At 42.4% G+C, this 24,409-nt stretch overlaps 1 protein-coding gene across 1 annotated transcript; it reads left to right on the top strand.

Moving 5' to 3' along the window:
- Window positions 1-422: 422 nt before the first annotated feature.
- Window positions 423-23,468, top strand: LOC139442408 (actin maturation protease-like). The gene is made up of 7 exons (XM_071223222.1): window positions 423-548; window positions 7,324-7,523; window positions 14,546-14,623; window positions 15,860-15,981; window positions 17,621-17,741; window positions 18,522-18,592; window positions 22,327-23,468. Exons 2-7 carry the CDS (start codon window positions 7,345-7,347, stop codon window positions 22,665-22,667), a joined length of 912 nt encoding a protein of 303 aa, XP_071079323.1. The 5' UTR covers window positions 423-548; window positions 7,324-7,344; the 3' UTR covers window positions 22,668-23,468.
- Window positions 23,469-24,409: the final 941 nt, after the last annotated feature.

The following is a 24,409-nucleotide window of genomic DNA, read 5'->3' as shown; positions in this document are numbered from 1 at the left end:
TATTTATTTACAAGTGTTCTCGAAACACAAAATTGAAGATATCAAAATATTTAAAAACATGCCATAGCTTTACAGGTGCACGAGTAGATGTGTAAAACGCTGGTAAATTATAATCACAGATTTCCTGAAAATTCTGAACACTGAAAAAAAATTTATTTTTCCAGAAGCATGTGAAAAAAGCCGTTTGATAAGCAAACATCCAATCCTCTTGTCCCAATGAAACAGATGTTAACGTGCAACTTAATTAGTTCGACTAACAGTCCAGGTATTCCTGGAATTGATGGGAGTCTAAGGGAGTTATTCTTCTCAACTGGCACTGTAAGAACTAACCCTAAGGTCGCTGAGAACTCGAGCGATAAGCACGCCAACAGCTGGCACGCGCCTGTTAGCCTCGATAGGGTGCGTATGGTTTGGTCGGTAGAGGGCGCGCGCTTCTGTAGGTCACGTTAGCTACGGCAGACGATTTCCGTGTTGTTTATGAATCCTCGTGCTGCACGTGGAGCTGTGACAAGCAAGTATTACATGCCGGAATGTGATCTAACTTACTCGTAAGTGATATTTTCAATGCTTGGCATAATTGTCCGTCATTTGTTTCAAAATACATCGCTCATTATTTGTACAGTGACAGTTTCCGTAAACTCAACGTACTGTATCTCAAAGAGGGATGGTATATTGAGGGTATATCCCATCAATGATATATTACTTCCATTTACTGTCTGACGTATATCGTATTCATAATATATGACATATCACATGACACTCTAATTAGTAGATCTACCCATGGCAACAGAAAAAGTGCTTCGTTACATTGTCTCGGCTGATTTTTTTCTCTTCAGGTCAAAGATATAAGTATTTGTTGATTTGTTTAGTGCCAATAATATGCATAAGAAACAATGTTTTTTTCAGTTTTCATTGCATACATATCAATTCGCCATTATCGCACTTTAACACCCAGAACTACAGGAGGAGCATTTTAATTCAGATTATATTCTAACAACTAGGCCTTGATCATGTTGATTTATTCATTACAGCAAGTAGAAATATAAATGATATACATGTTGTCATATGTATATATGTTTATTCCTGTAGTATTTGAATTAAGGGACTCTAAACTTTCAACCATTAACATATATGGTAATTACACTCAAAGGTACCCCTTGACTTTAAGCTTAATTTCTAGCATAGTTCTGTACTGTTTGAAACTTGGGGGAGAGAGTTTGTCTTTGCCAAGACTTCTTGAAACAAACTTAATTTATTGCTCAATTCTCAAACTCAGTCTATTTTGAGAAATGAAATGTGCACCTGAGATGTTTGAGGCTTTTCATTTAAAATGTATTTAAATTTAATTCCTTTGAACCCCTGAACATAACTGCACCTGATTTTTGACAGGTTGTGACAACATTTCAAAATTGTATATTATGTAGAGCGGATTTTACCAGAGACCACACGGTCACATTATGTATCACTCTATTTGTGCAAGAACTGTCGTGTTGGGTAATAGTATCACAGATGATGTGAGGCCCAAGTGGCATCAATCACCACCACAGCTGTACCAGTTTGGCAGTCACACATCTAAATGCATTGCAAGTGATGTTGATGCAAGTGTCTTCAATGAGGTCATATGTAACTGCTATTACCTGTAACCAATGGTTGTGGGTTTGAATTCTAGTTCGCCCTGATTATGTTTCTAGGTTTGTAAGCACCATACCCGTGCTTGTGAGTTTCACCAAAGTGGTAAATGTCTCAGACCTGCATCACTTCGGGCTTTGCTCCCACATTAAGCTGACACGCCGTGATATAACAGGAATACTGTTAAAAGCAGTGTTAAACCCAACTCACTCAATTTTGATCAAACTTTGAATGTTTCTTATTATACTTTTGGATTAATCCCTGAATGCGTTGAATTCATTGGAAAGAAATAATATCTTTTATTTTCAATACAACCATTAATTTAAATTAACTTTTAAAAAAAGGATTTTCTCTTCTCTAAGTTATGACTATTATCAACTCTGAAGCTTCATGAGACTATATTTTTTCCCATTCAGAAGTCTGAATTTATCAAAAACCAAAACTGAGTTTAAATATGATTAGGTTCTTGTGACCATGTTTACAGAAGGATTAGATGTGACTATAGCTGTTGTCCATGGTATTTGTTTGTTGTTTAACGCCTCACTCAGCAATATTCCAGCTATATGACGGCGGTCTGTAAAATAATCGAGTCTGGACCAGACAATCCACTGATTGACATCATGAGCATCGATCCACGCAATTAGGATCGATGACATGTATCAACCAAGTCAGTGAGCCTGAGCACCCGATCCCGTTAGTCGCCTCTTACGACAAGCATAGTCGCCTTTTACGGCAAGTATGGGTTGCTGAAGACCTATTCTACTCCGGAATCTTCACAGGTCGTGTCCATGATGTCTGCAGTTGAAACAGATCACAATTTGGAACCACTTGTGTGACTCTCATTACACAGGTATACTTTATCGTACAATACAGTATTAGAGGCAGATTCTTTGTGTCCATAGAATTCCATCAGCAAGTCTAAATTTTGTCATTTGAAACCTTTTCCTGATAACCAAAATACTGGTTACAATGTAACTTGAGAATACTCAATACTATGCACAAACAAATATATACAGGCACCACACCCATCCTGGTCATGTGTAGACAAGCTGGGCTGATATTCTCTAGCAAGGAGGGAAGTATTACAGTGTATCATCTACATGGTGTATATTGTACTGCCTTTACCTGGCCTGTCTCTGGGGATTAACCTGCCCCACAGACAGAGGGCAGAATGACATCTGGATGCACTTTTAGTGTCAGGTTACCTTGGTGATGCATGCACAGGGTAGATACAGGGCTCTCAGCTTGCTGCGTTCTTTATGTAAGTAATGTTTTTTTATAATTATCACTTCAGGTATTGTTTTTTTTATCCAAAGAAAATTCACTGTAGAAACAGTGTCATGTCACTAAGCATATTTTGCTATATATAATGATTGTGCAGTTGGTTTTAGTGGTCAATAAATTCTACAAATGGAGGAAGCATTTTAACCTGAAGCTGATTGTGAAGTTATTTCTAAGGGGATAATTACAGTTTTGTTTTTTTTAAGGTTTGGGTGACTGGGAAAGTAATTTCGAACACTACATCATCTTGAGGATGATTCCTAACAATGGATTGGAGGAGAGCTGGCAGCAGTTAGCTATTCTAGGAATGTCAAATATATTCAGAGAAGTTAAAAAAATAAAGTATAAATTAAGCTTGTATGGGTCACCTTAGTACCTGGATGGGGTAAACTGAAATATCATATCATATTATTAACAGTTTAAGAATGTTCCTATATTTCTATCAGAAGCATTAGGCATGTGGTATACTCACTACCAGATGTTATTTTAAACATGGATGCCATTGCAGCCATCTTACAAGGCGATGTTTGCCATTACTGAGCTGTGTGACCTTGGGTGATAATAGTTTGCAGGGTAATAGACGTTAGGACTGACCATGTCCTTGGGAGGGTGGTGGTGAAAAAAATTAATCTATTCCTTAATGATGAAAAAAAAGTTGCCTTCAGCTATTATGATTTAAATGAGTAAATCTTTCACTGGACGAACTTGTTTATATGAGGTGTTGGTGTATGTTGATTTTTGACAATGCTATGATCATGATTACCTTTTACCTTCATGTGTGAAACTAAGATCAGTTGTGCTTGTACATGGTGGAGATTTGAGTTCTAAAGTGGGTGAGTGAGTTTGGTCTAATGCCGCTTAGAACATTATTTTAGGTGAGTCAACTCGTGTGTGGGAGGATATCCCAAAGTGATGCAGTTTAGGGCTAGAACGGGTAACTCGGGTACTCGGGTCGGGTGGGTACTGAGTAGAACCCGGGTACCCGGGTACCCGGGTCCCCACATTCAGTCATAAAAAACTAAAATCATGCCTGCATTAGTATTTATTTCACACACACATGGAAACAGCCAATACGGATTACGACTACACATTACGCATGGACTATGTGCACATGGGATTCTAGCTTTATTGTATTGCTTCCTGATCCATGCATGCCAACTTTACATGGGCCGAACATGAGAGGGACCCGTGAAGATCCGAGTTAGAATAGGTCTTCAGCATCCCATGCTTTCTTTAAAAAACGATAATGCTAATTGTAAGAGGCGACTAACAGGATTAGGTGGTCAGACTCCCTGACTGGGTTGATGCATGTCATCGTATCATCGATGCTCATGATGTCAATCTCTTGAGTGTCTGGTCCAGACTCGATTATTTACAGACCGCCGTCATATAGCTGGACTATTGCCGATTGTGGCGTTAACAACAAATAAACAAAAACGAACATGAGAGGAGTTACAGTACTGCATTCAACCTGCTGTATGTAGGGCTATCACTTGTCGTTATAAGTCACCTTATCATGCTTATCACACTCATAAGAAAGTCCTAGGTGCTGCCAGTACATATCATGCATATTGTGAGAATGCATGGCAGCATATGTTTGTGTGCACTGCAAGTACCACTATTTTTCCCGAACATTTTTTAGCTGCTGAGTCTGAGCAACATGGGGCAAGTCTGTCAGCTGTCAAGGGTATTTTTTACTTCAACACTGCGGGGCCCATATGCTCTGTGTTGCACTTCAGTCATTAGACCTGTGCTTGGGTTTGCCAGTGAAACTGCTGTAATCATACCCTTTTCCCCTTGCCAAACCAGCCATATTTTTGTACCATAATCAAAATACTCTTCCTACCCTACCAAATGGACTTTCTAGCACTTGACATATTCAAAGCTTTGAAATCAGTCAAACATTACCTATAATACTATTACCTATCAAGCATATTTAACTAGCCCAAATGAAAATGTTGTCATTAGTGCTAGAAATTCGCACTAGTCCCATAGTCCATGCCAAACTGCTCCAAAGTTAAGGTATACTAAGGGCTAGTCGAAATTTGGCTATTTCTAAGGGTTTTGCTATATGTAATCATATAGAGACTAGTGCCATGAAACTGTTAGTTTGTATCACTGAGTCAGTATTATGTTAAGCTAGTGAATTTTGTTACTAATATCACATTGAAAAGAATAACATCTGTCAAAACTCTTGTCAAAATACCAGTTCCACCAGTGACTGTATAATGGCACATTGTGTCGCACCACACTCTGACAATGTCCACTGTGTGGTACTCTGGTCTACAGGTGTGTCTCAATGTGCCCACCTCGCATGTCAATACATATCCTCATGCTTACACAGCAACTTTTGTGATAATAATATTCTCTCAGAATTAGCATGTTATTTCATGATAGGCGGTATGTTTTAGGTAACTTTAGCCCTAGTAGCTTGGTTTGAAAAACGGGAGGTATAGCGATCAGCATGTCTGTCTGTCCTCCTTTTGTTTTCTGTTTCCAGATCGGAACCCAGTGTTCCCGTTTACTGGTAATTACCAGTTTTTTAACCGGTAAAATTAGGCCTGGACCGGTAATTCATGTGACTGCCAGTCCCTGTTAAGACACTGAGAACCCCTCAACCGTTGAATATTTCTTGTTGAAACTGCTATACAGCATGATACAGATCAGTTTGGTTGGGAACTGGTGCCATTTAATGATGTTGGATGTTGAAAAATACTGAGCAGCATTATATACCCTGAATGTAGCCAATGGCAGTGAACCGAAAGTGGGATATAAGTAGCCTAACTCCATTTCTGATCGGGGGATATGTCATCTAATGATGACTCTTGTTATAAGTGATACAAAACTAAAATATGTTTTGATACATGAGTAGGCATATAAAGAAACCAAACTATGATATTGTATCATCAGGCATATATTCCTGTCCCATGGATACATTGGCGAATGAAAACACACGGTTTTGTGGTTTCATCAGATTCAACCTTATAAATATTAATCATTTCCAAAGGACCCATGAAGATCCGGGGTAGATTAGGTCTTCAGCAACCCATGCTTGCCATAAAAGGCGACTATGCTTGTCGTAAGAGGCGACTAACAGGATCGGATGGTCAGACGTGCTGACTTGGTTGATGCATGCCATCCTATCCCAATTGCGTGGATTGATGCTCATGATGTCAGTCAGTGGATTGTCTTGTCCAGACTCAATTATTTACAGACGTCGTCATGATAGCTGGAATATTGCTGAGTGCGGCGTTAAACAACAAACAAACATTTCCCAAGTACGTGAATATACCGGTGCCCATAAAGCTAAAGACAGGTATATGCCTATGGTCCACATATTCATTGCCTTGTTGAGTTGTGTGTCATAGGATACCTGGTAGCTATACATGTTTATCACACGGCACACTCATCACACATGAGCTCTTGATATCACACAGATCTCCCCACTGGGATGATGGTTGAGTTGTCATCTGTTTTGTCTATCACCACAAGGAATGCTTAGATTGTTGTGATTAAGTGCATCCCATCGAGCTTGGAGGCTGGATCAAAGAAGCCGCCTCTCATCTTCATGCACAATAGATGGTGCCGCCTGTTGTCCGGTGCATCTTGCCTACACTTGAATGTCTACACAGGATAATGCTTCAAATATTTTGATCTTCCAAGATTTACGCATTCATCAGGATTAAAGAATGATTACTGAAATAAAATTATGCCGAAAGAATGGTAGTCAGGGGTCTGATATCAAGCAAGTTGGTGAATAGTAGGTCTCATGACTAAGATAATTTGACACAAGCGTTTTCTGGTAAATAATATTTAATAAATATATACAGATGACAAGTTTGATAATCAGTTATTAACAAGGTCAAAGGTCACACATGATGATTACAAACTGATCTGTCTCTGGTGCCTGGAGTACAGGCAGTAGAAACTAACAGTTTTAGCCCACTAGTCCTTATGATGATAACATGTAGCAAAACCCTTATAAATAGAAAATTTCTGCTAGTCCTTATGATACCTTAACTACTAGGCAGTTTGGCAAGGACAACAGAACTAGTGACAATTTCTAACCCTGATATACTCACAAACTTACTAATCTGAGCACCACTTCACAAAGTGATCCTAGCTCTAATACGATCATTAGTCTGTTGAAATATAGGTGTTATGATCACTTCTATGATAACTTTGTGAAATGGTGCCGTGTACTCAGATGTTTAAGTACCTGTCATTCACCTATGTAAATATGGGCGAGACATATTGTCAACATTTTCAAGCAATGACACATCACTCATAACATCTGCTAAAACAATTTTGTTTGCTTTCATGGTAAGTTTCAAATTATTTAGAGGGTTCAAATCATTATATGACGTGAATGTACTGTTAAAGTCAAAGTTAATTGATCTGTTCTTATTGCAGATGAATGCCTGACCCCTTACTATGAAAGGATGTGATACTCCGCCAGCGCCCCCTCCCCCGCCTCCGCCGCCCCCTCCCCCACTGAGGGTGGCGCCTGAGGCGGAGGAGCCAGGGGCCATCGTGTGCTCGGACCATGTCTGCCAGTCGCCTGAACACCTTGGAAGGGAGGCTTACCACAACTTCCTCAATCATCCCAACACGTAAGTCATTTCTAACATCTATACACTGTCAGGTTAACTGGGAATGGATATTAAACAATCAAACCCAGAATGTATTTTCATCAACTCTGAAAACATTTTCCATTTTCTGATAGATTATTGAAGCTCCAGATTGATGTTGTAAGTTTTGAGTCAAGTTACTGGATTTTTCTCCTCATTCGGTGGTCATGTGACAAAGGACACACTAGAGGACAAAAACTGGCTACTGTCAAATTCATCATGGAGTGGCTTCGAGAAATATGTTTCCCTCAGTTCTGTTTATCATGGCGACAACTCTGTATTAAAGTTTTCGAAGTCTTCATTCCCTGATAGGGAGTCAGGCTGTCTGCTACAGAATGGAGGCCGTCTTGTACGGATGGCATGTTCTTTATCCCATATCCCATGATTAGCAACAATTAGACTTTTGGGAGGTGTTGTGAACCGGAATATGGACAACTTGCCAGGTATCAGGACCAATGTTGCTCAGAAATTGGAATCCTGATAGTTCTTTCTGGAGTAAATGACCCAATGTCAGTCTGACGCAATGCTTGCCATTAGCATACATACATGCTGTTTGTGACTTTGGTCACTAGTCCTTAGTGCCAAACTAATAAAAATTTTGTTCGGTCTTGTCAGCTCAGCTAATAATAGTCCATATAATAAGGCTAAAAACTTTCGGAAATAATGCCGAGAGCCAAGTTCTGGCTGGTAGTATCAAATGTTGTACACAATAGCTTAAGGGTAAGTAGTTTTAACCAGAAGGCCTTTTTCTGTACATGACAATCTGATATCGTTCACCATTTTATTTGCAGAATACTTGTAATGTTTTTACCACTGACTGTATTTCGCCACGGCAAGGTTGTATTGAGCCAGGTTTAATGCATTATCCCTGTGTCAGGAGATGCTCTGGAGAACTAGACTCACCTTGGTGCACAAACAATTCAAGGTGACTGGTGCTGTCAGTTAACACTTCAATGTGGAGGGAGATCCTACCATGCTAGGCTCCTCTGCAGAATCAAGGAGACACTCCACTGCAGGTACACGTTACCATCACAGTAGGATCAGTATGATATCCTGCCAGTGAAGATAGTATTATAATTAAGGCCACAATCACATTACTTGGGTTTCAGGCAGCACAAATGACCCACTGTTTCACTTGCAACTTTTTAACACACCTGGAAACAGGCGTAAAAAAGCCCATACCTGACATTTTGAAAAAAATTGTGCATGTGTATTTTAGTTGCTGTCGGACCCGTGAAGACTCCGGGGTAGAATAGGTCTTCAGCAACCCATGCTTGCCGTAAAAGGCGACTGTGCTTGTTGTAAAAGGCGACTAACGGGACCGGAAGGTCAGGCTCGCTGACTTGGTTGATACATGTCATCGATTCCAATTTCGTGGTTCGATGCTCATGATATCAATCACTGGATTGTCTGGTCCAGACTCGATTATTTACAGACCGCCGTCATATAGCTGGAATATTGCTGAGTGCGGTGTTAAACAACAAACAAAACAACCAACCAACCAATTAGTTGCTGTAGCTATTTTGATCTACAAATTTATGAAACATTGCAACTATGATCAGTTCTAAACAAGACATCTGTGTTAAGCATGATTAAGAAAATATTAAGTGAAAAAACTACCAACCTACCGATCCATACTTGTCCATGTTACCTGAAACGATTATATCTTTCTTGGCCTTCTTTCTTTCTTATGTCATGTTATGTTTTTTTCTGTTAGCAAATAATGTGTTAATAATGATGAAAAACACAGCAGTTTAGAAGTTAATAGTGTGTTGATACAACTCGTCCGTCAAGTAGGTTCTACTGAACTGGAAATTGTGATGACATATTTATTTCCACAGAATGTGAAAGTAGATAGGTACACATAAATTGCTTATTTAAATACCGCTGAACAAAATTATTCATACAACTTATATGAAATACATGTATGATAACAACAGTGTACATTGTTAAATGAATTGGAATGTGTGCTGCAATCTGTTTAGTGGGTTTGGAACAAGGTGTTTTCTGAAGTTCTTACTTTTTATTTGATAATTTAAGTTGCTTGCTTGACAACGGTATAAGGATCTATACCAAAACGTAACATTTACAGTATTAAAGAAGTTGTTATCCATAAATTGTGTCTACTTTGTTATCCGTCAGCTTCTAAGTAATGCCTGTCAAACAATTCAATTTTTGTTTTCATCTTAATCCAAAATAAGAAAAAAACCATTGTATTCAGCTTGGCAAAATGGAAACCACATTAATGATATGTTAATTAGGGCTGGGACGTGTAACTCGGGTACTCAGGTCAGGTGGGTCCTGAGTAGGACCCGGGTACCCACAGGTAGTCACGTGATATATTGTTTAATGACAAAAATTATCTAAAACTCTGTTTAAACTACAAGTCACTAATGTTTGCAGTTCTTCCTGACCACTACACCCATTCCTTCTGACTTTTATGTGTTCCAAAAAACCTTCAGCCAACTTCAGTGTATACACCAGATCGTTTCATACATGTATCACATTTTACCAGAGCTACTGTCAAACTTTTCCCATACAGGCAGTATGTACCTACCTCTTGAGACCTTCATCGGGTACCCGGATAGGGTCGGGTAATGGGGGGGTGGGAACCCGGGTGGTAAATTTGGACTCGTCCCAGCTCTACTGGGTACCCAACTCCCTATTACCCGACCCTACCCAGTGTTACTGAAGCCCTGGCAATAACTGTTCAGATACACATATAAAACAATCTGATCATGCATACACTGAAGTTGACTGAAGCTTTATCTTTTCTGAAACATATAACAGTCAGAAAGAATGTGTGCATAGAAATGAGAACTTTAGCGAATTGTAGTTTAACAATGGAGTTATGTTGTTATTGTCTTTTCTAGTTTACACTAAAGCTGCGAAAAATACACTATGAGGCAAATATGATTCGTATCACGAATATAAGATAATGAATACAAATATTAATTCACGAATACAATAATAAGTCAGCAGTTAATGTATTATTTGTTATAGTCAGTGAAACATTAACAACATAAATTATTTGACATGGTTTGTTAATTATCTGTATTATACATTTATATACTGCACTTGTCCAGGTACTTAATCTTGGTATCTGCTCAAATGCTACAATGACCAGTGACCAAATTCCTGTCAAATTAAATATTATAAGAGTGTTGTCTTTAAAGAAATCTATGCATATCATATATAACAAACGTAGATTCTTGTATAAGGTCTCACTATTTATGAAACATGTACATTCCTAGAAGTTTATTTAAAACAGTCAGACCACAAAAGAAAAGAAAACAGATTGATTGCATCATGAGATGGTTATCCAGGCCATGACTCACCATGAAGTCCCAGCAAAGCCTAGCCCATACTGTAGCAGCATCAGGTGCTGCATGCAAGGCTTGATCCAGTGCCAAGCTGCCTGTGATGTCACCTTCACCCACCCACCCACCTAATGCCAATGCAAACTCAAAACAACAGCAGTAGTTAAGGTGTGACTACAATCCTGCTCCATGTTTGTTCAAATACTGGTGATCATCCCTCAGGAATGTTGTACTCATTATTTCATTCATCTATAGAGAAGGCTATGCCTGGAGAACCACTCATTAAACATTTTAGATTGAGATGGATTTTGAAAGTTGAATAATTATATGGAGGAAATGAAAGAACATGTATGCTCATGGTTTGGAGAAACTCATAAATGCTGCTTGTGTATACCCGTCTTAGAGTCAGGTAGGAACATTAAGTTGAACATGTCATAATCATGATGATGACTCGAGGTACAAAATTGATAACCATGCAACCAATTGTGTTACAGGTAACCCGACCGATACATTGTTTCACTTGTGAATATCAAGTAAAACAAAAACTACCTACAGACCAATAATTGTTGGGTCAGTGTTACCTGAAACACAAGGGGATTATGCAACAGTTAATGCTTGTGAATCTACTTGGCAAAGCTTCACTCAGGGCATAATTTAGAGTAGGTTTATAGCAATTATTACATATTATATGACTATGGCTTAGCATACTAGACCGAACAAAAGTTTACTAGATTCAGGCTTCAGACTCAGGTGGATGGTGTCACACCCTGATGGGTGGATGGTGTCACGCCCTGATGGTGTCATGCACTGATGGGATGAATGGTGTCATGCCCTGATGGGATGGATGGGGTCATGCCCTGATGGGATGGATGGTGTCACACCCTGATGGTGTCATGCCCTGATGGGATGGATGGTGTCATGCCCTGATGGGATGGATGGAGTCACACCCTGATGGTGTCATGCACTGATGGGATGAATGGTGTCATGCCCTGATGGGATGGATGGGGTCATGCCCTGATGGGATGGATGGTGTCACACCCTGATGGTGTCATGCCCTGATGGGATGGATGGTGTCATGCACTGATGGGATGAATGGTGTCATGCCCTGATGGGATGGATGGGGTCATGCCCTGATGGAATGGATGGGGTCATGCCCTGATGGGATGAATGGTGTCATGCCCTGATGGTGTCATGCACTGATGGGTGGATGGTGTCATGCCCTGATGGGATGGATGGGGTCATGCCCTGATGGGATGGATGGTGTCACACCCTGATGGTGTCATGCACTGATGGGTGGATGGTGTCATGCCCTGATGGGATGGATGGGGTCATGCCCTGATGGGGTGGATGGTGTCATGCCCTGATGGAGTGGATGGCGTCATGCCCTGATGGGATGGATGGGGTCATTACCTGATGGGATGGATGGTGTGATGCCCTGATGGGATGGATGGTGTCATGCCCTGATGGAATTGATGGTGTCGTGCCCTGATGGGGTGGATAGGGTCATGCCCTGATGGGATGGATGGTGTCACGCCCTGATGGGGTCATGCCCTGATGGGGTGGGTGGTGTCATGCCCTGATGGGATGGATGGTGTCACACCCTGATGGTGTCATGCCCTGATGGATGGATGGTGTCATGCCCTGATGGTGTCATGCCCTGATGGGGTGGATGGTGTCACACCCTGATGGATGGATGGTGTCATGCCCTGATGGTGTCATGCCCTGATGGATGGATGGTGTCACACCCTGATGGTGTCATGCCCTGATGGATGGACGGTGTCATGCCCTGATGGTGTCATGCATTGATGGGGTGGATGGTGTCACACCCTGATGGGTGGATGGTGTCACACCCTGATGGGTGGATGGTGTCACACCCTGATGGATGGATGGTGTCATGCCCTGATGGTGTCATGCCCTGATGGATGGATGGTGTCACACCCTGATGGTGTCATGCCCTGATGGGTTGATGGTGTCATGCCCTGATGGGATGGATGGTGTCACACCCTGATGGTGTCATGCCCTGATGGATGGATGGTGTCATGCCCTGATGGTGTCATGCACTGATGGGGTGGATGGTGTCACACCCTGATGGGATGGATGGTGTCACACCCTGATGGGTGGATGGTGTCACACCCTGATGGATGGATGGTGTCATGCCCTGATGGTGTCATGCCCTGATGGATGGATGGTGTCACACCCTGATGGTGTCATGCCCTTAGTGGTTGATGGTGTCATGCCCTGATGGTGTCATGCACTGATGGGGTGGATGGTGTCACACCCTGATGGGTGGATGGTGTCATGCCGTGATGGGGTGGATAGGGTCATGCCCTGATGGGGTGGATAGGGTCACATCCTGATGGATGGATGGTGTCACACCCTGATGGGTGGGTGTGACGGGGTGGATGGTGTCATGCCCTTAATGGGCTGGATGGTGTCATGCCCTGATGGGGTGGTTGGTGTCATGCCCTGATGGGGTGGATGGTGTCATGCCCTGATGGGGTGGATGGTGTCATGCCCTGATGGGATGGATGGTGTCATGACCTGATGGGACGGATGGTGTCATGCCCTAATGGGGTGGATGGTGTCACACCCTGATGGGGTCATGCTCTGATGGGTGGATGGTGTCATACCCTGATGGGTGGGTGTGACGGGGTGGATGGTGTCATGCCCTTATGGGGTGGATGGTGTCATGCCCTGATGGGGTGGATGGTGTCGCACCCTGATGGGTGGGTGTGATGGGGTGGATGGTGTCATGCCCTTATGGGGTAGATGGTGTCATGCCCTGATGGGGTGGATGGTGTCATCCCCTGATGGGATGGATGTTGTCATGACCTGATTTGATGGATGGTGTCATGCCCTAATGGGGTTGGTGTCACACCCTGATGGGGTCATGCCCTGATGGGGGTCATGCCCTGATGGGGTGGATGGTGTCACACCCTGATGGGGTGGATGGTGTCATGACCTGATGGGGTCATGCCCTGATGGGGTGGATGGTGTCATGACCTGATGGGGTTGATGGTGTCACACCCTGATGGGGTCATGCCCTGATGGGGTGGATGGTGTCACACCCTGATGGGGTCACGCCCTGATAGGGTCATGCTCTGATGGGTGGATGGTGTCATACCCTGATTGGGTTGATGGTGTCACACCCTGATGGGGTGGATGGGGTCATGCCCTGATTGGGTGGATGGTGTCATACCCTGATGGGGTCATGCCCTGATGGAGTCATGCCCTGATGGGGTGGATGGTGTCACACCCTCATGGAGGGTCATGCCCTGATGGGGGGTCATGCCCTGATGGGTGGTCATGCCCTGATTGGGTGGATGCTGTCACACCCTGATGGAGGGTCATGCCCTGATGGGGGGTCATGCCCTGATTGGGTGGATGCTGTCATACCCTGATGGGGGGTCATGCCCTGATGGGTGGATGGTGTCACACCCTGATGGTGTCATGCCCTGATGGGTGGATGGTGTCATGCCCTGATGGGTGGATGGTGTCATGCCCTGATGGGTGGATGGTGTCATGCCCTGATGGGTTGATGGTGTCATACCCCTATGGGGGAGATGGTGTCACACCCTGATGGGGTGGACGGGGTCATGCCCTGATGGGGTTGATGCTGTCATACCCTACTGTGATTGATGGTACGTCGCATGTCAGGGTTAACCATGTGTACTTTCTCTTCAGAATTGCCAAGTACCTGGAGGGGCAGTGTTACCTGTCGTTGTACCGCCCCGTGCAGCCGATGATACAGAAGGGGCCGCTGTGAGTAGCATGCCTTGACGGACCATTCAGTTGACTGTAGGGCTGGGGAGAGTTGACAGGGACAATAGATTGCAAAATTGGGAGGTGGGGGAGCAGGAATATATTGTTGAATCATTCTACTGTTAAGGTAGGTATATTTTGGTCCTGGAACTGTTTGATGGCTGTTGCAGACTAGCGTTGCTTCAGTTGAAATATTGCCATTCTAACCTACTTGTAATTTACATGATTTATTAAAGGTGATCCGAATATATATGACAGATTAAGGATGAGAGTTTTTGAAAGAAATAAGCAGGTTTTGTGTGTCATGTGTGGGTGGGTGTATCTTGTTGTGAAGTATTGAGAACAATGGTGTACTTTCAACAAACTATAAGTTGCCACGCACATGGGGAGGATCCCCTCTTTAACTCTCATAGTTGTAACTGTCTATACACCAGCCTCTCAGATTTATGAATGGTGCCTGGACTCTCAGTTAAGGAGATGTAAATGCACAGTTTCATTATCACATAAAAAAATCCTTTATTAAATAAAGTCTCAAGGATATGGTGGATGTGTTGCCCTGAAAGCTCACTTCGTTTTCTGCTTCACTTGCTTGATTATCTGCAAGTTTCAGTCGAAATGTTTCAGATATTTTGTTGTGGTGATGTATACAATTTAGAAAATCCTAACTGAGAAAAACACAGAAACATATACTGTAACAATAAATCTCCAGTCTTGCGTTCATGGATGGGCTTTTGTTTATTCAAGGGAAGTAACTCATATCGGCATGGTTCGAAAGTACATGTAATATATATTTTCACGTGTCCAAAACAATTGATCTGTTGCAGAGTTGCCATCTCCCTGTTGGTAAAAGTAGTAGTCCACAATGAAATGTCCCTTCCTTAGTTTCACTAGTCTAGATTTGGATCCCTGATCTGTTGTCTTTAACATGTGCATCACTTTTTACCAATAATAACTTGCAGATTTGCAGTTTGTGTAAAGTGTCCAAATATTTTTAACAGAAAGTCAAATTAATACTCTTATCTTTAGTGTCAAGGAATTTCATGGGAATTCGTCATAGGAGCATGTGATAAGTTGGAAGTTGAAAAAACAGTAAACATAAACATAAACATATTGAAATTCATTCCAAACATTGGGGAATAAATATGTCTCGAATGCACACAAGAACATGTGTTAAATGTTATCGCATGTTATGGTAAGTTCAGTATCAAGGCTGACCTCTGCCCTTCAATCTCCCAGATGCGGGATGGTGGCACTGGCAATGGCTGCCCACCTCCTCTCCAAACAGGATGTTTCAGCAGAAAGTATCTTGGAGAAAAGCAAGAGTAAAAAATACTCTCACCAAGGAGAACTATTTTCAGGTGAGTCATTGAAAATTGGCAATTGTAGAGCATTTGAAGAGAGGTTACTTCTTTAAGATGTGGATGTCTGGCATTTAAGGTTTGGGCTGTGTTACATTGTAGGTGAAGCATGCTGAGATCATATTGTTTGTTTTAGCTTTACATGGAAGAATATATGATTTGTTGCTTGTGAGCATCTATTACCTGAAAATCAATTTTGCATTCCAAATATATTTGACTTTTACGTGCGGTGGCCTATAAATATTTTGTCACTGTTTGGTTTGGTGTATTCCTGAGATACAGAAAGCCTTGGATCTGGAGATATGACTTAAAGTCTGTTTGTTTTACAATTGAAAGACCAAAATAACATTCTCTCCCCTTACCTGACCCAATATATATAGACTACTCAACAGTGATAGAAATTGGCACTAGTCCTGTAGTCCTTGTCAAACTGGCCAATAGTTCAGGTATCATAAGGACTAGTAGAAATTTGCCCTTTTTAAGGGTTTTGCCATATGTTATCATTATAAGACTAGTGGACAAAAGCTGTTAGTTTCTACTGCCGCTCAAAAGAAGTTAAGAACACTCAATTTATGTGTGTGACTAAAGTTAAATTGTTCTTTAACTTCTTTTGAGTAGTACATTAAAAAGTGATGATGAGGAGGAGGAAAGTTACTTGGGCCACCTTACATGGATTATTAGATTTTGTCCAAATGTACAAAAAGATGTGAGGCTTGAGGCTGTGTATATCTTATCTTGTATGTTTAAAACAACTGTACAAGGTTTCTGTGTACATGAAGTTCGATTGTTTAGAAGGACTCAGCGTTCCCGTTTACGGGTAATTACCATTTTTTTACCGGTAAAATAAGGCTTGGACCGGTAATTCTTGTGACTGCCAGTCCCTGTCTACCGGCAAATAAAGTACCTTATAAATCTTTGTTGTTGAACAAAACATCAGTGATATTCATGCTGTTATCATCAGGGTTTCCCCGTGTCTATTTCTAGGTTAAATATCCATTTGTAGTGACGTCTGGAAATATATATTAAAACAAAGAAGAGAAAATTGTGACTGAAGTTAGTGTGAATGGCGTATAGATCTAACTAAGTTACTTCAGACATGAAATTATTGCACCGAACATGAAAGAAGAAACCATAATTTTCATACGTTTTTTTATTTGTTGAAAGTTGGGACTGGAAAAAATTAGGGGGAGACTGGTAATTATTAGAGCTGCCAGTCCACTAGTACTGTCAGTTTCAAAAGCCAGCGGGAACACTGATGACTTTTGATATGGTTTTCTAAATCATGTAAAGAAACAGGATTATCTTGACCTATAGGTACTTGGGTTACACTAAGATGATTCAGATCTAAGTCTGGGTTTTTTTTTAGTAAGACGGACAGAGATGAAAATCTAATAATTAATTATTTACAGCCAATTAACTGTATGTACTTCTGGAAATGATAACGAACATGACATGCTCTCTTCATGAGATTGTTTTTATTCTTGATATTTTTATAACAAGTAAGGTAAAATAATCGTATCTTTTCGTCTTGATGTACTTATTTGATGTCAAAATATTACCTAACCGACTACATGATGTATAATTCTAAACCAGTTGACATCTTGGCGATGACACAGGTTTTGTGGTGTTGATATTTTAGCGGACTGGGTGATCCATCTAGCTCGGGACATGTTGAGGTGTGATGCTGAGCAGCTGGCGATGACGGAGGGGCGTGGCGCTGTGGTGTGGAAGATGCTGCGGGGGTCGCTGCTGCTGGTGCCGTATCCTTACTCACAAGCTAGGGGGACTACTTTCCAAAGATAACAAAATTAGACTCCACTTGAAAAGGTTTTAAGTGACTGGTAGTTTTTAAAATGATAGTATTTTCCATATATATACCCTGATATAGCCTACTTGTTTTCCCACAAGTGAGTAGCTCCATCCATCATCAATACGATCTTGTCTCGTATCCAGAACATAACTCACAGATTCTTTTAGTGCACCCCTGCACCCCCACTCCCTAGTGCACCCCTGCACCCCCACTTCCTAGTGCACCCCCACTCCCTAGTGCACCCTGGCACCCCCACTCCCTAGTGCACCCCACTCCCTAGTGCACCCTGGCACCCCCACTCCCTAGTGCACCCTGGCACCCCCACTCCCTAGTGCACCCCCACTCCCTAGTGCACCCTGGCACCCCCCACTCCCTAGTGCACCCCACTCCCTAGTGCACCCTGGCACCCCCACTCCCTAGTGCACCCTGGCACCCCCACTCCCTAGTGCACCCTGGCACCCCCACTCCCTAGTGCACCCTGGCACCCCCACTCCCTAGTGCACCCTGGCACCCCCACTCCCTAGTGCACTCTGGAACCCCACTCCCTAGTGCACCCTGGCACCCCCTCTCCCTAGTGCACACCTGAACCCCTCTCAGATGAACCACTGCTCCCCCTCTTGACCTATGTATGAGTATGAATGATCTTGTCTTCCTGTCTTCATTGAAAGGCAGTAGCTGAACATGAGTGAGAGATGTGTCTGCCTACCTTGGTTTGCCTTGACCTGTGAAGTTATGATGCTGACAAGAATCACTACCCCTGTCTGAAGAAAGGTCACAAGGCTCACTGGGCCCTTATCACAGGTCAGTCAGTGTCCATGAAGGGCAACCAGGTGCCTCAAGTAAGCATTATATGGCACTTAACACAAAAACGGGTGTCAAGTCTGTGCTGAATTTACAGTAAGTGGTCCCTTCAGGTGCATCCGTGAGGTGAGACTTCTGTAAAATAAGTAAAACATATTTCATCCATTGTAGTGAAATGGACTGGGTACCTCTCCAGAGTATTTACAACATCCAATTACAATATATAGAATAGGCAGAAAGACAGTAAAGAGAAGCACAGTATTGATGTTATGACTACATGTATGTATGTATGTATGTATGTATGTATGTATGTATGTATGTATGTATGTATGTATGTATGTATGTATGTATGTATGTATGTATGTATGTATGTATGTTATGACAAAGTATTTTTAAGTGGAAGCAATCAGCATAGTTTTCTCATGTCTTGGCTAGTATACTTTGTCAAAAATAGTTGCTTTGACATCATGTTAACCCTATACAGTGTAATTGTCAGAGAAGTTGCTAGATAAGGCTTTATAGAACTTCCCATGCATATATCTGAGAAGTGCTTTTACTCAAGTGCCTTGTAAGTCATCACCTACCTGACTATCACAATTGCCTAGACGTTGGAAGTATGAGCCTGGATGGCATCTTGATTTTCTACTTCTTATCAACACTTCCATTTGGGCCAGTCAAGTAAGTCAGGCCAGTCAAGTAAGTCAGGCCAGTCAAGTAAGTCAGGCCAGTCATTTAAGTCAGGCCAGTCATTTAAGTCAGGCCAGTCATGTAAGTCAGGCCAGTCATGTAAGTCAGGCCAGTCATGTAAGTTAGGCCAGTCATGTAAGTCAGGCCAGTCATGTAAGTCAGGCCAGTCATGTAAGTCAGGCCAGTCATGTATGTCAGGCCAGTCAAGTAAATCAGGCCAGTCATGTAAGTCAGGCCAGTCATGTAAGTCAGGCCAGTCATGTAAGTCAGGCCAGTCAAGTAAGGCAGGCCAGTTATGTAAGTCAGGCCAGTCATGTAAGTCAGGCCAGTCAAGTAAGTCAGGCCAGTCATGTAAGTCAGGCCAGTCAAGTAAGTCAGGCCAGTCATGTAAGTCAGGCCAGTCAAGTAAGTCAGGCCAGTCATGTAAGTCAGGCCAGTCAAGTAAGTCAGGCCAGTCATGTAAGTCAGGCCAGTCAAGTAAGTCAGGCCAGTCATGTAAGTTAGGCCAGTCATGTAAGTTAGGCCAGTCATGTAAGTCAGGCCAGTCATGTAAGTTATGCCAGTCATGTAAGTTAGGCCGGTTAAGTAAATCAGGCCAGTCATGTAAGTTAGACCAGTCATGTAAGTTAGGCCAGTCAAGTAAGTCAGGCCAGTCAAGTAAGTCAGGCCAGTCATGTAAGTCAGGCCAGTCATGTAAGTCAGGCCAGTCAAGTAAGGCAGGCCAGTTATGTAAGTCAGGCCAGTTAAGTAAGTCAGGCCAGTCATGTAAGTCAGGCCAGTCAAGTAAGTCAGGCCAGTCATGTAAGTCAGGCCAGTCAAGTAAGTCAGGCCAGTTAAGTAAGTCAGACCAATCAAGTAAGTCAGGCCAGTCATGTACGTCAGGCCAGCCATGTAAGTCAGGCCAGTCATGTAAGTCAGGCCAGTCAAGTAAGTCAGGCCAGTCATGTAAGTTATGCCAGTCATGTAAGTTAGGCCAGTCATGTAAGTTAGGCCAGTCATGTAAGTCAGGCCAGTCATGTAAGTCAGGCCAGTCATGTAAGTTATGCCAGTCATGTAAGTTAGGCCGGTTAAGTAAATCAGGCCGGTCATGTAAGTTAGACCAGTCATGTAAGTTAGGCCAGTCAAGTAAGTTAGGCCAGTCAAGTAAGTTAGGCCAGTCATGTAAGTTAGGCCAGTCAAGTAAGTTAGGCCAGTCATGTAAGTCAGGCCAGTCAAGTAAGTTAGACCAGTCATGTAAGTTAGGCCAGTCAAGTAAGTTAGGCCAGTCAAGTAAGTTAGACCAGTCATGTAAGTTAGGCCAGTCAAGTTAAGTTAGGCCAGTCAAGTAAGTTAGGCCAGTCATGTAAGTTAGGTCAGTCAAGTAAGTTAGGTCAGTCAAGTAAGTTAGGTCAGTCAAGTAAGTTAGGTCAGTCATGTAAGTTAGGTCAGTCAAGTAAGTTAGGTCAGTCATGTAAGTTATGCCAGTCATGTAAGTTAGGTCAGTCATGTAAGTTATGCCAGTCATGTAAGTCAGGCCAGTCATGTAAGTCAGGCCAGTCAAGTAAATCAGGCCAGTCATGTAAGTTAGACCAGTCAAGTAAGTTAGACCAGTCATGTAAGTTAGGCCAGTCAAGTAAGTTAGGCCAGTCATGTAAGTTAGGCCAGTCAAGTAAGTTAGGCCAGTCATGTAAGTCAGGCCAGTTAAGTAAGTCAGGCCAATCAAGTAAGTCAGGCCAGTTAAGTAAGTCAGGCCAGTTAAGTAAGTCAGGCCAATCAAGTAAGTCAGGCCAGTTAAGTAAGTCAGGCCAATCAAGTAAGTTAGGCCAGTCATGTAAGTCAGGCCAGTTAAGTAAGTAAGGCCAATCAAGTAAGTCAGGCCAGTCATGTAAGTCAGGCCAGTTAAGTAAGTCAGGCCAGTCATGTAAGTCAGGCCAGTTAAGTAAGTTAGGCCAGTTAAGTAAGTCAGGCCAATCAAGTAAGTTAGGCCAGTCATGTAAGTCAAGCCAGTTAAGTAAGTCAGGCCAGTTAAGTAAGTCAGGCCAGTCATGTAAGTCAGGCCAGTCAAGTAAGTCAGGCCAGTCATGTAAGTCAGGCCAGTCATGTAAGTCAGGCCAGTCATGTAAGTTACGCCAGTTGGATTGGTTGTTGTCAGCTCATGTCCACCCTTGATCCTTGTCCTGTTTAAGGGGAGATAATCAGGTGTCTACCCTAGTGGATATACCCGACACTCATGTTTGGTTGCCATGGTTACTTGTTTTGACCAACCCTGTGGGGATTCCGGGTCCCCAGCAACTTATGATGGTCGTTAGAGGCGACTAAATGGAGCCCAGAGGGGTCAGACTTGATGACTTGGTTGATTGCGTGTCATTGTTGCTCACAATATCAGTCACTTGATTGTCTAGTCCAGATTTGATTATTTACAGGCTGCTGTCATATGACGAATACTGCTAAGTTGGCATTAAACAACAAACAAACAAATGTTTTTACCATATGGTTGCTCTCTCCCTTTAGGTATTCAAGTTAGCCAAGCATGTAATTCACTTCTTGTCTACTCAGTAGGGCTGGCTGAAAAGATTGATAATTGGAATTGTGAAAAATGTCATCGATAATATCTTACTTAAACTATTGTGATAAGGTTTTTAGTAACCAAAACAGACTTGTTTTTGTCCATTGCTAAAGATGGAAACAGCTGATTTTGCTACATCTTAAATGTCCACAAAGTAATCTATACATATATGTATTGCCACTCACCAGTGACGTGACATATGTTGTGTTGTCTCAAATCTTGTTCATATTTGCTCAAAGTTACTTCTCCAATATTTATTGATAATTGATCGATATTATCGATTATCATTCTCTATGAGTTATATTGATAATATTGATATATTGATATTGATCAATCTGTCTCCCTGTCTCAGTTTCACACATGGCAGACAAGATGTAGACCCATACCAGGGCCATGAGACAGTGGAGCATAGCTTCCCCCCCCCCCCCTCCAGTCAAGGTCAGGATCATAACAGTTCACATATTTACAAATTACTGCTGCAACTGACCTCAATATGTTGCAGGATTCTTCGTGGTGCTGGACAAGGCCCTAGAGAAGACCCTGAAGGACTACCTGCCCCCGGACCCGGAGGTGCCCAACTTGTACCACTGCAAGGACCCCCGGCAGCTGGTGGTGGTGCAGCATCAGATCGTCAAGTCCTGCAAGATTGTGCACGTGTACGGACACCAGGGCAAGAGCAAGTACCCCGGCATTTGGCCCCTGGATGATCTCCTCGCCAGTAACGCCAATCTGCGCGAGATCGACCCCGAGAGGGTCAAGGACATACAGGACTACGTTGTACCCGGGGGTGGCATAAGGGCTGGGCTGTGTGGCAGGATTGTGACAGTCACAGCCAAGAAATAACATTACTGCTGCATTATTTGCCTCAACAATATTGTGATTCTTCAAATTAAGAATCAGCTTATGTTGAAAAGTTCGTAGTTATTGCTTTATCACAAATTATTTTGAGATTTGACATTTTTGCAGTGATAGAGAACAAAGGGGTCAATGAGGTGCTTCTTCACCCATGGACCCCGTAACATTCTAACTTTATCATTTGGGTTATGACAAGGACCACTCGACTTTCATTCTATATTTCTTAAAACAGTTTTGTATTTCCTTGATAGAATTAAGAATAACATGCATTTAAGAACTAAGAGGTAAGGTCAGGTACTTGAAATCTCATGTATATATGCCTTTGTGAGTTGTGGGTATAGTCTGCAGGGTAAAGCTGTCACCTCCTGGGTGGGGTGCCCCATTGTTTGCAATTTGTACAGCTACCAGGGTGGCCTTCACTCATTCTACCTTACAGTATATACTATATATTATGGAATACATTAAAGATAAGATTAGGCATGTAACAAGGAAAAGGTTGCAATGCTAAAAGATGTATTTACACAGCGGGTACAGAAGATGTGGGCTGGCCTGTGTAGCATGGATTTAAAATATGATGCCTATGTCAGTTAATATTGATAATTGTGGGATTGGCCTTTCCACATGAAGTTAGGTACTTGATGGCTGAAGTTGAGGGGTAGGTCCCAGGTGGACCAATACCACCTCGTAACAATGCTCTGGTCGGTCGGATGAAAGGTCATTCTGACGTGACCTGTAACAGAAGTCTTCAGATCTTTGTGTAGCAGTAGCGATCACTAAGACCTGATTTCAGTGAGTAACTGTAGATTATACTTGTTTCACCAAATGGTACACTATGTATCACAACACATGTAAAGATACAAGAGCATTGTGCAGTATGTATCAAATAGACTATGGTTGAACGTGCACAGTGCATATATGGCTGTATTTAGGGAAGATGGAACCCAGGGAAGAAACCTGTGAAATCCTGTAGGCCGTTGTCCTTGTCAGTGCAATGTGTTGTATCACGGTGGAGTATCATGATATACTGTGTATGATGAGTATGCACGCACAATGATCTCATTTCACACAGTTTCCATAAATTTTAGGTAACTATTTTCCTAACTATTTTTGCATGATGGATATTGTGGCTATAAGATACTCCAGATTACTGTCTTGCAAACCTTGCTGTATTGGCGATGTTGGTATGGTTAGATATATGTGAGAAAGCGGATATTACAGTGTGTTCATTTGTTCTTTGTGCTGCAAGAGGCTGAATCTGTTCATTTTATGAGTGCATCCTTTAAATTGCAAAAATATTTACTGGCGATGCAGGGGGTTGTTAAGTGATGTGGTTGTGTTGTGGTGCAGGGCGTTCTAGTGACACAGGATGTTGTAGTGTTGCAGGGGAGGGGGGGGGGGGGGTTGCGCTACTGGGGTGTTATAGCGAGATGATGTAGTCATGCAGGGGTGTTTAGCAGGATGTTATTATCAAGCAGGGGTGTTTTAGGGAGATGTTATGACCTTGCAGGGGTGTTATAGCGATGCAGGGGTCTTATTGTGATATGTTACAACCTCTATCCTGAGGTGTTATTGGTGTTATAACCATGCTGGGATGTTATAACAATGCAGGGATGTGATAACGATGCAGGGTGTTATAACAAGGAAGGTGGTAACATGAGCTGAATGTAACAAATTTGATTCTCAGACTGACCAATGTCAATGATCAGTCATATCCCCAACAGATTCCAGCA

This window comes from Haliotis cracherodii, unplaced genomic scaffold (genome assembly GCF_022045235.1).
Source record: "Haliotis cracherodii isolate W230 unplaced genomic scaffold, xgHalCrac1.p SCAF_5, whole genome shotgun sequence".
Lineage (NCBI taxonomy): Eukaryota > Metazoa > Mollusca > Gastropoda > Lepetellida > Haliotidae > Haliotis > Haliotis cracherodii.
This window is presented reverse-complemented; position numbering and strand designations above follow the sequence as displayed.

Coding starts and splice junctions, on each gene's coding strand:
- LOC139442408 (XM_071223222.1), top strand. CDS start 7,345: ATGAAAGGATGTGATACTCCGCCAGCGCCCCCTCCCCCGCCTCCGCCG. Junction 7,524..14,545: donor TTCCTCAATCATCCCAACAC/GTAAGTCATTTC, acceptor CTTTCTCTTCAG/AATTGCCAAGTACCTGGAGG. Junction 15,982..17,620: donor CCAAGGAGAACTATTTTCAG/GTGAGTCATTGA, acceptor TTGATATTTTAG/CGGACTGGGTGATCCATCTA.